Consider the following 12,511-nt stretch of genomic DNA (forward strand, 5'->3'; position numbering starts at 1 on the left):
ATAAGGAAGGAAGATTTTCTCCTAGCTTTGTGAAGTCTAGTCACAAAAGCAACCCAAAAGAATGTCAAATGACTTGGTTATTTGTGTTGACAAAGCTTTTTCATAAAATTCTCACTTATAAATGTGCTATCAAGTTATACTTCATGTAATATAAAGGAACTTAAATGACAAGCATTTTGAAGTTAAAACAATAATTAGTATGCTGAATATTTAATTTAAATAAATATTGACCTTCTATCAATGAACATATAAAATGCTACTAACATCTGCCACTGGGTGATTTTAAGGGAATATTCCTCTTTGTAATAAGCCTGATATTTGTGGCTGACTTCAAGCATCTCATGTCTCTGACTATATATAGTCTTTATTTGGGCCATTATGCTCTTGCCAATTAACAGAAAAGTAACTTTCAATGTCATCTTGACATAAGATATTTCTAGAGATTATAAAACTACTAACTTTAACTATATTTAGTTTTAAAATGTACTTTTCCATCTATGCCTATATTCAAATACATTCTAACTTTAAGCTCCTATAACTTCTTTTACTTCTATGACCCCATTTCATTGGCAAAACATTTTTCACATATTTGCATACTTCCCTGGGAGCCTCAACTATAAGTATCGCTTCAGGCTGTCATTTCTGTCTGCCATCCAAGATTTGCTGGTCCAAGTACTGTGTGCTAAACTTGGTGTCATGACAGTCACAAGGGGGAAGGAACATTTTTAGTTCAGCCAAACAGCTTTGTTATTCCTTTAAAATTAAAAGCATGTGAAACAGATAGAGCTTATTAAAGTTTTTTTTTATAAATAACAAAAATTTAAATAACAAAACAATAAAATTCAAATACAACTTCAAATAGAGTTTAATGCTGTAACCACAGAAGAAAGCATGATTACTTGTGGAAGAACATTATTAGAAGCCATATTCCCAAATATGAATTATACAAAAGATTATGTTACTTGAAAAAAACTTAATGATTCCTGAATTTTATTGTTAGGAATTATAAACTACTGTTTTGTGGCAAATGAGATGAAGTGCAGTGTTATCATTATTATTGCTATTTTATATGCAAGATTTTTGAAACATCCTTTTAATAATGCCTTTTCAACTTGAAAGGCATTAAGAACTTTTTCCTCATCCACAGGTGCAGGCATGTTCAGGCCTGAGACTTCACCAAATTTCCTATTTGATTTGATCACTAATAGAATTTTGAGAATATTATTTTTTTCTAAGCAAATCTTCAGTGGAGTATAATTTTCTATTGAAAGCTTTTCATATACTGCTCATCCTCCATCCTCTGGGCAGGCTCAATTATCTGACAATTCATTCCAGCAGCCTGTAGGGCTGACATATCTTATATAACATCATCTGCATTATTGTTATAGCAGCCATTTTATAAGCAGATAGGGATATTTAAATACTCATTATCAGATAGTCAAATCTAACATACTCTTAAGGGTAAATTAATTTAAGAAAAAAAATTACTATTACTAACATCATGATTGTACAACCAGTTTTACAACTTTTTACAACTATTAGTTACTAAATTTGATTTTGTGTATATTTTTCAAATCTTTCTTTAATGCAGTCTCTTAAAATAAACAAAGATGCACAAGTCCAGCTTGATCAGGTTTTCAGTAGTTTTCAGCCTGTCTTGATTACTTTAAAAAAAATAGAAGAAAAAAAGGAAAAAGAAAGAAAATAGTCATCTTAAAGAACTCTCCCTGCTGAACCAGGTTCTTATATACCATGAGTGATTAGGTAATTGCCATGGGAAGAAAGTGAGCTGTTTTTTGTTCTTTTTTGGTTTTTCTTCCTCTCACAGGAACACCCTTCTGATTCAAGGCAACAAACATCTCTCCCCCACCATGTGTCCATTTGGCAGATGCGTATGTGTTGTAGTGGTTTTCCAGAATTAATTCTTTGAAGTTGCAATCCTCGTTGCATTCTTTCTGTTAAAACAACAAAAAGAAGCATTAAATGAGTTCCAAAGGGGCTCAAAGTGACCTCCCAGCCAGCAGGGGATATTCAGTAGAACTGCAGCATATATGATCATGTTAAACCTCATCTTGAACAAGCCTGATAGCGTATTAGGTAAATCTATATGACACATTTGCCACCAAAACAGCTTAAGTTTAAAACAACAACAAAATAGTATAATAGGTATTCAGTTATGCAACACAACCTCAAAATGTTGCTTTGGGTGATCACTTTCCACTGCTCTTTAATATTAGACCTATTTCTCTTCAATTAATCACTCATATTGTTGTGCCGTTACTCATACTATACCCAGTGGAAAGCCAGTAGTCAGGTGAGGGACATATTTCACATCTTCATTTTTACTACTGCATTCCCTTCAGAAGTCATCAAAAGGAAAAGGGCTTATTTATTCATCCATGCAGACATCCATCCACTCATTCCATTAAGTCTAAATTCTTTAATTTGTCTCTGACTGGCATAATTCTTTGTGAGAATACAAAGGGAAGTCAATTATATTTTATTATATTGGGACGAACTGTTAGATTTTTCACATTGTAATAAAATGGAAACAATGTGAATGATTATGACTATGAGATTTATATTGATAAGTGAACTGAACACTTCAAAGCTTCCCCAAACAATTCATGTCAACAATGTGTAAATTGGGTAAAATGTAGCAAAAAATAAGTTTAATACTGACAAATGAAGATTTTAGATTTCATGTACATAGATTGCACATGGAAGGTCAGAGCTGAAGATCTTCAGAGATCAGTTAGTCCAAGTCATTTTAAGGATGAAAGAGCCAAAGTCCAGATAATGTAGGCAATCTGTGCAAGGCCACACAGAAAATATTCTTTCTTTATACTGGAGTAGAGTGTTTTAATGAATCATTTAATATACACCCATTGGAAGGAAATTAATTCCAGTTTTACTTCCCAGAAAGACAAAAATTTTATTTTAGAAAAATTGCCTGAAAAATAGTTCTAAGCTCTCAGTGATTAATACCTTTGCATAGAGTTTTCCTTCTTTGTTCATTGCAAGATAGTATTCACTTTCCACCCCTTTGATTGCCACAATTCCAACCGCCACTGTCCTGATTTCCATAATATCTGCAAGGAATCAGAAAGATGTATCAATTATTCATTCACCTGTACATATTACCCAAGAATGACCTTTTTCCCTATTTCACCTAGAAATGATTAAAAATTTTGATGTGCTTAGTTATTCAGCTTGAGATCTACTGTCCCTAACACAAGCGCAGAATGCCACAGTAGTCATTACTGTAAAATAGTTCCATTTTCAGAGTTAACCTCAAGAACTGCACTCTAATATACTATTGATATGGATTAGAAGCAAGGTAGCTTTTTTGTAGCTATTCAGCAATAGCCCAAAGGAACATGAATGTCACCCCCTGGCAAGACTAGAACTCCAAACTGATCTGAAATGGTGATAAGGCATGCTTGCTGATTCTTCTTGGGCTTTCCCCAGATTAATCACTAGTGTGTAGCCTTTCCTGAGTCAGTAGGTCCTCCTGGCCCCAACAACCAATCATGATCATTCATATAGCTTTGGACTTGATAATGATTCTCATTCTAATTGTATGCCTAAGTCATACAAAGGAAGCTTAGCCAAACCTCCATGAGTGTGATTTTTCCTGCTTACTCTCACCTCCCAGGAGGAATTCCTCTTGGCTTCAGAGCTGCCTTGCTTTTTCTTCCTTCTTTAACTCCTTAACAAATCCTCCCTAACTTACTCTTCTCTGAGTCCATGCTTTTCAATTCTTTGCTATTGGTGAACAGTAACTCCAGGCTTGAGACACAAACCTGGGGATGCTCTAAGCCTAAAGCCAAGGTTTACTCCTGCATCCCATCCAGAGCTCCAAGCCTGCATCACTGTCATGACAATAACTGTGAATGTTTGTTGCTGCACTCAAACTATAGAAAGGATTGTTCCCATGCTCTATGTATGATTTCATTCAGTCAACCCAGACTGGGGAGCCACCACTCTTGTTACTCTCACTTCACTCATCAGGAAACTGAAATGCGGGGAATGAAGCAGTTTTTCAAATTTATTTAATTGATGTGTAAAGATTAGAGTTGATATTCAGGTAGTCTAGCTTAGTACTACATATGTATATAGTCTAACACTTTTACTCTTCTACTTGGTTAAACATTCTATTAAAAATTGAAAATAGAATGAAATTTTTTATTTTACTAAAAATAAAATGTAACAAATATCAATTAAAGCAATTACAAATGATGATAAGCAGAGCTTGTTGCCTTTTAAAAATATAATACTTTACCACATGGAAAAACTATTTAAAACAAAATTATGACTCCTGTTCATATAAGTTACATAGCTTTATAATTGACTTTTAGATCTTTGTGAAATTATTTTATTATATACTATATACTTTTTTATTTGTTTTTTGAGGTAGGGTCTCACTCTAGCTCAGGCTTACATAGAATTCACTATGTAGTCTCAGGGTAGCCTTGCACTCATGGTGCTCCTCCTACCTCTGCCTTCCAAGTGCTAGGATTAAAGGTGTGCACTACTACACCCAGCATACAATACACTATATCCTTATACAAGAATATTAACCTAACACTTTATTTTATTATATCCTTCTTTAGATACTATGTCTAATGATTCATAACAAATATAATACAATTTTAAGAAAAATGTAAACATTTAGTGAACTTTTTAGTGAACCTCAGCATTTTTAATTTTATTCAATTTTATTCATGTATATTCATTGTACATTGTGAAGGACTACATAAGACATTTTGAATTAAATATATCATGTACTTTGACCATATTTGTCCCATGCTCTCCACTTTCTCCCCTTATCCCTGCTCACTAGTACCTTTCCCTTTCAGAGATAGTCTCACTTCTACATTAATGCCTGCTGTATACAAAAATGATTTGATGTATTCATATATAACATAGGATCTACATGTAAGAGAAAATGTGATGTTTATCTTTCTCATTTTTAATATGATAAACTCTATTTCTATCCATGTTCTTGCAAATGATATCATTTAGTCTTTCATTATAGTTTATTTAAATCTCACAATGAACACATGCACATTTTATTTAACAGTTTATCTCTTGATGCACACCTACTCTGATGCCCTCACCTGATGACTGTAATAGTGCTCTTTTTTTTTTAACATAACAGTTCATTAGTGATATGCTCTACATGCAGGTGTAGTCCTAAAACACAGTCTTACTTGTGCCTAAGAGTGTAAAGGAAATACTAAGTGAAAACTATGTGTTATATTGCCAACAAAAACTGTTTTCTATATATTCCCATAATTAAATAAAAATATTTTAGTTTATATTCTCACTTCATAATCTTTTTTATTATTTTCGTTTCAGTTTCTCGGGATTATCAGCAGTTCTTTGGGGAGACCCAGTCCCATACCAGGCTGCTGCGGAGAAGAGCACGATACACTGGAAGGCTCTTGTCTGATAACTGTAACTCTTCTTTATTTCTTTAAAGAAAGACCAAAGGGAAATGGTATACTAAGCAGCATATCTCATTAGGCTAAAATTACAGTTATACATAAGGGATTTTGAAGCAAGTAAATTGATTCACCATATTTGCAATTACTTCAAAACCATATAATCTATTTTAAAATGTATGAAATTTGGTTTCTGAAGATCTTACCACAGCAAACATTTAAAATATATTTTTGTTTGTTTATTAGTGGTATGTGTGAGAGAGAGGGGGAGAAAGAATGAGTGAGCCAGGGCCTCTCACTGCAAATGAAGTCCAGATGCATATGCCCCTTTGTGCATCTGGCTTTATGTGGGTACAGGGGTTTTTAACCCAGGCTGTCAGTATTTGCAAGCATGCATATTTAACTACTGAGCCATCTTCTCAGCCCATCATAGCAAAATTTTTGCAGTCAACATTTTCCTTTCCTGCGTTTTGCTCTACTCTTCCCATCCCTATCTTTATCACATACTATCTTTTAGATAGAGGACACAGCTAAGGTACTTTTCACAAACAGAATTAGAAGTTGTAATCATTTATTTATGCTGGATTTTCTTGTGAAAATTGTCCCCAAAATATAACTGTTGAATGATGAATTTGTTGGTGATGTGATATATGAACTCCTTCCCTTTTAGGTCCAGTCACACTGCCCTACTGCTTTGCTTCCATCTCCTACCTGTTCATTACCCAGTCCATTTTTTCATTCACTTTGACATGCAATAGGTGATAGACATTGCTGATTTTGTCCTTTCACCTATAAGGGTTAAGGGTAACAAGCAAAACATTTATAAAAATTCTATCTTCACCTGTGATTAGAATGCACTTGAAAATGGCTAAATTCCATTTTTAATGTATTTTTAATCACCTGACATTTTAAAAACTCTTCATAATCTGAAATCAACATACCTAAAAGTCAATTGCTTGTGTTAGCACTCAGTTGGCAGCATCAATATTTTTTTTAATTATTTATTTATTTATTTGAGAGCGACAGACACAGAGAGAAAGACAGATAGAGGGAGAGAGAGAGAGAATGGGCGCGCCAGGGCTTCCAGCCTCTGCAAACGAACTCCAGAAGCGTGCGCCCCCTTGTGCATCTGGCTAACGTGGGACCTGGGGAACCGAGCCTCGAACTGGGGTCCTTAGGCTTCACAGGCAAGCGCTTAACCGCTAAGCCATCTCTCCAGCCCGGCAGCATCAATATTTTATCAGTCCTGATTTTTTTGTCTGTTTTACCATGTGTGTTATATTGCTTTTTTTACTCAAGAATCCCAGGAATAATGTAACATTACACGTTTTTGTTCAGGTATGGAGTGGGAAATAGTGTTCTTCTCAATATCCATAAACATCTCTGGAAGTATTATCTAAGTAATCATGGAATTATGTCCCTACAACCTCACAAACCAGAAGCCAGAGAGTTTCTCATAAAATAAAGTATAAAAAATATATTACATACAGACAATGACTGAGTTTCCAACATAAGTTAATTAATTACACTTTGCCTTTGGATCAATCATATGTCTGCTCTCTTGTAGAAGGCAACTACAAGGGATTGTCTTTTGAGATCTCAGTTTCTCTTTAGTATTATAAGTAGTACTCATTAATATAAATAGGGATCATAGAAAATTTATTCTAATGAGTCAAATCATGTTATATTACCTAGACATTAAACTTTGGACATAATGACTCTGGTAACATATTGAGAGTTCAAACAGTGGTGCATGCCTTTAATCCTAGCACTCGATAGGCAGAGGTAGGAGAATCAATGTGAGTTCAAAACCAGCCTAGAACCACAAGAATGAGTTCCAGATCAGCCAAGGCTAGAGTGAGACCCTACGTCAAAAACAAGCAAACAAATATCACAACAATGCTGTCAACCACAGCCTAGAAAATTTAGTATACCACTCTTATAAACTAGGGTATAAGCCCTAAATGGCTACCATATTTTTTTGTTATAGTTCAACCATTCAAAAACTTATCTAAGGCTTTAGTCCTGTTCAATATTTAAGCCTGTAAAAAATATTTAAACCCATGTCAGACTTGTAATGAAGAGCTTTGATAGTTTGCTTGGATAAGATTTTTTAAATCCCCCCCCACCAAATCTATTACATGTATCTCCCTAATCTAATGTTTCTGTTCATAATCATTTTAATGTCTCATTACATGAAACTATGCTCCATTCAAGCATATTTAGTATTTATGTTCTCTGATACTTTTAAGCTTTATATTAAAAGTCTTGAAGGGCAAATATAAATATGGATGGGTTACTAGATCCAAGTTTTGCTAAAGTTCAAACAAGTGGTTTGATATTTAAGCTAATTGGGATATTTAAGTTTGTCTTGGATCAAATATACTTTCTTGGATCCAGTGAAACTAATAACAAGGACACAAAAACATCTTTTTTTTTAAAGTAATATCACACACTAGTCCAGGATGACCTCAAAATCATGAAAATCCTCCTACCTCCGTCTCCCTAGTGCTGGAATTAAAGCTTATGAAAATATTTCTAATGGTAAATAAGTTTTAGGACTTTCTGTAAAGCTGGGAATATTTAGTGGGAAATGTTAACCATTATATATTTATATTATATTCAAGGCTACATATTTCATTCATTTTATGTCATAAAATAAATTCACAGAAATTCATGTAACAAAAATGCCTTTAGTAATTCTAATTTTTTATTTATTTATTTATTTGAGAGTGACAGACACAGAGAGAAAGACAGATAGAGGGAGGGAGAGAGAGAGAATGGGCGCGCCAGGGCTTCCAGCCTCTGCAAATGAACTCCAGACGCGTGCGCCCCCTTGTGCATCTGGCTAACGTGGGACCTGGGGAACCAAGCCTCGAACCGGGGTCCTTAGGCTTCACAGGCAAGCGCTTAACCGCTACGCCATCTCTCCAGCCCCCTTTAGTAATTCTAAAGCATAGAAAGAAAGAACTTTTTTTTTTTTTTTGGTTTTGTTTTTCAAGGTAGGGTCTCTCTCTAGCCCAGGCTGTCCTGGAATTGACTATGTCGTCTCAGGGTGGCCTCGAACTCATGGCAATCCTCCTACCTCTGCCTCCCGAGTGCTGGGATTAAAGGTGTGTGCCACCACACCTGGCTAAGAAAGAATTTTTAAAATATAAAAAACATCATTCAAAAGCAAACAAAGTATCTGAAAATACACCTTCACCAAAGAACTTACATGGATGGTCAATAAACATATGGAGAGATGGAGTTTCATATGTCCTTAGGGAACTGAAAATTATAGCAACAAGAAGGTTGCTATAATTAGAATTATATTAGAATCACTAACATCCAACAGCTCACAATGCCATATATTTGCAAGGATGCAAAGCAACCCAAACTCTCCTTGCTACTGGGAGTGAAATTAGAGCTAGTTGTCAGACACATTAATAGCATCTTAAAGACTAAACATAGCAACAATGCCCCTACTAAATAGAAACCTTATGTCACACATCATCTAACATGAATGTTTATAGCAGATTTATAATAGCTCAAAACAGGAGACAACAGAGGCACTCAAGACATAAATGAATAAACTGTGGTGCCTTCATACATTGGAACAGCTAATGTTTGTAAAATGAGTTATAAAGCACACAAAAACTGGGAAAACATAAAGTCATATTACTAAGAAGGAAAACAGGATGAAAAGATAAATTACAAGGGTCAGTTTAATCAGTGGAACTATTATATAGAATAATCTAGCAGATAGTCTATATTATGTATTTGTAAAAATATCACAAAATTATGTAAGACAAAATGAACCTTACTATAAACTATGAACTTTAGGCAATAGTATGTATCCAATATTACTTCATTAATTATAGAAAATGTACCACATTCATTCAAGATATTAATAATAGAAGAATGCCAGTTGTGTTAGCACACACCTTTAATCCCAGCACTTGGGAGGCAGAGGTAGGAGGATCACTATAAGTTTGAGGCCAGCCTGAGACTGCATAGTGAATTTCAGGTCAGCCTGTGCTACAATGAGAGCCTACCTCAAAAAAACAAAAAATACATCTAATAATAATAATAGAAGAAGTACTATGGCAAGATAAAAATGATACATGAATTTCACTTTGTGCTCAATTTTTCTGTAAATCTATAACTATTTTGGCTGAAAAACAAATTAAGTTTTTAAAATATTTTATTTTTGCTTATTTATTTTAGCAACAGATATAGAGATAGGCAAATACAGAGAGAGAGAATGGGTGCACCAGGGCCTCCAGCCATTGGAAACGAATTCCAGAAGTATGTTCCCCCTTTTGCATCTGGCTTACATGGGTCCTGGGGAGTCAAGCCTGGGTCCTTTGGTTTTGTAGGCAAGCATCTTAACCGCTAAGCCATCTCTCCAGCCCCCAAATTAATTTTTTAAATTGTAATTTTAACTTTCAAAATGTAATCTAGATTTACTTTATTATACACAATGATTGAGTGTAAAAAGACTATTTGTACCAATAAGTTTATGTTCTTTTAAAAGTTAAATTTTTATACACCTTTTCTTAAATTTATAATTCTTTAAATTGAGTAGTTATATTCCATACATACAAACTCTCTTTGTTGTTCTCAATAATTTTTTAGAGTATAAATTTGTGCCAAGAATAAAAAACTGTTGGAAGACAGTTTTCTTAAATTAATTTCACTTCTTGAATTTTCAGCTGTAGTTTTTTGTGTTGTAAAAGTCTTGCATTTGTGCTATGATGCTATGAATATCTTTAGCTAGTTTACAAACTTTGTACAAATGGGTTTATAAATAGAAACTTCATACACATGCACTCAGAAATGTTCATTTTGTTCCATAATGTCTAAATAATTTCTTAATGATACTTTAAACCACCAAGCTGAAAATTATAGTTAAACTACAAGCAAATAGTAAATTGTATAAAATACTCATGGTTGATCAAGTTGGTTTAATTGTCTAATGTTAGATGACTTTAATTAAAGAAGAAATTTAACAGATATGAATTATCCTGCTAGAGCAAAGAATGCTTCTAAATGAGTGTCTTTTGACATAAAATCCCTGTATGTCAGTGTTACATTTTTTACATATCTCAATGATTATATTTTATATGAATGTGTTTCATTTTATAAATTTGAAATAATTACCTTTAAAGAGCAGTGGCCTCAATTCAGTCACTGTCATTCATGGACATGTTCAGTTCCTATACTCTTTATCTTTTGGTCCAGAAATCCCCATTTAAAAGCATTCTCTAGCTAGGTGTGGCAGCGCATGCCTTTAATCTCAACACATGGGAGGCAGAGGTAAGAGGATCACCATGAGTTCAAGCCCACCCTTGGACTACAGAGTGAATTCCAGGTCAGTCTGAGCTAGAGTGAGACCCTACCTCAAAAAAAAAAATTAAATAAATAAAATAAAAGCATTCTCTAAGTAAAGCTACTTGACCATTCCCATAGATTCAAGGCATTCTGATCTCCTGAGACTACCTTACATCAAATTAACATCATATTAAAATACAATATATTGCTTGAGAAAAAATATTTCAGAATTATTTTAAAATTTTGTTCAATTTTTCTTTTGAAATTATTTGGTCTAAAGTAAATCACAGAACTTACCTTTTGCTATACATTCTGCAGGTATTATTCATTCTTGAGAATTCTTACAAAGTAAAAATTATCAAAATATTTTAAAATGTTACTAAAATTATTGAATTTAATAAATAGTGGCACTAGTACAGTTACATTTGACATGTTAAATATTTGCTAATCTCTATTTTTATTTTCACTATTTCCTATCAGTGTCTTAATTCTAAAGTTTTAAATCCTTGAAATTTTCATAGACCCTAGGCTATATGCTTAGAAGCTAAGTGATTAAAGTGTTCCTGCTCTTTTTGAAATCTGTTATAAAAAGATTACTATTGGGGGAGTTGGAGAGATGGTTTAGCAGTTAAGGTGCTTGTTTATGAAGCCTAAGAACTCAGGTTGGAATCTCCAGGTCCCACATAGCCAGACCCACAGTAATGCAAGTATGCAATGTTGCATATGTGCCACAAGGGGCTCACACATCTGGAGTTCGTTTGCAGCAGATGAAGGTCTTAGTGTGCCCATTCCCTCTCTTTCTCTCTCTCTCTTCTCTCTCTCTCAGAAAAAAAAAAAGAAGAATGAGAAAAGATTACTATTTGTCCTTTCCACTGGTACCAAATTCTGTGGACAGATAACCTACTTTTGTTCAATTTTCTTCAGCTTAACTCTTTCATCCTAATTTTTAGTCTTTTAATTGGTTTTCTTTCATCACTGTCTTTGTTGACCTCCTAATTATATCAAATCCAAGACATTTTCTCAATAGTAATACCCTTCTTTTCTGTATCCTTTGGCACTTGTCATTCTTTACTCACTCAGAAGGGCTGCTTCTTCACTAATTTTGCATTACCCTCATGTATTAATTTACTCAACAATGATTTTTTTTTTAAACCAGGAAAGGTACCATGTGCCTGACTCAGGCAGTCAGATAGGAGAATCACAAGTTTGAAGCCAAATGAGACTCTCCTAGTGAAACTTCCTTTCCATTTTAAGAAATGTTGGTTTTAGTATAAACATGCCTATAAGTGTTTTGACAATGTGTTATATTGGATTTGTACTTTAAATTATTTTTGTACTTAATAGTGACTTTCCCTACTTTAAAGACATTTTATGTTAAGCTGTATATTTTGAATTGAAAGCATAAATTCAAATTTCCTTAAATTCAAGTGGAATTAAGGGTAAGGCATGATCCTAAAATATTATTTTATTCTTATAAATAGCTATCTCATTTTCAACACTATTTCTGTATATTTCATTCTTTTGTACTAGTATGATGCCTCTGTCTTACACTTTACTCTTTTGTCTATTGACTTATTTACTAGCTATATACTACATTAATTACTTGCAAGTTACTAGTTCTCAAATGACTCTTTACAATTATACTCTGATGATATTACAAATTCTTTTGGCAATACCTTTCCATAAAGCCCTCCAGAAAGGTGAAGACATTAACTATCTCTCTTTTTTTTTTAGTTGTTTTATTT

General features: G+C 33.7%; 2 protein-coding genes across 3 annotated transcripts in view; one reads left to right on the plus strand and one right to left on the minus strand.

Moving 5' to 3' along the window:
- Positions 1-12,511, plus strand: part of Fam227b (family with sequence similarity 227 member B) — a 214,254-nt gene that overhangs the window by 82,266 nt on the left and 119,477 nt on the right. The gene's annotated exons all lie outside the window — the stretch shown is intronic.
- The window catches only part of Fgf7 (fibroblast growth factor 7), a 64,007-nt gene continuing 53,120 nt past the window's right edge, over positions 1,625-12,511 (minus strand). For both annotated transcript variants that reach the window (XM_045156147.1, XM_004669730.2), the window contains exons 3-4: positions 2,989-3,092; positions 1,625-1,955 (exon numbers count right to left, since the gene is read on the minus strand). In XM_045156147.1, the coding sequence (XP_045012082.1) occupies positions 1,761-1,955; positions 2,989-3,092 (299 nt within the window). In that variant the 3' untranslated portion in view covers positions 1,625-1,760. The remainder of the gene's footprint in view (positions 1,956-2,988; positions 3,093-12,511) is intronic.

Source organism: Jaculus jaculus, chromosome 8 (assembly GCF_020740685.1).
Source record: "Jaculus jaculus isolate mJacJac1 chromosome 8, mJacJac1.mat.Y.cur, whole genome shotgun sequence".
In the NCBI taxonomy this organism is placed as follows: Eukaryota; Metazoa; Chordata; class Mammalia; order Rodentia; family Dipodidae; genus Jaculus; species Jaculus jaculus.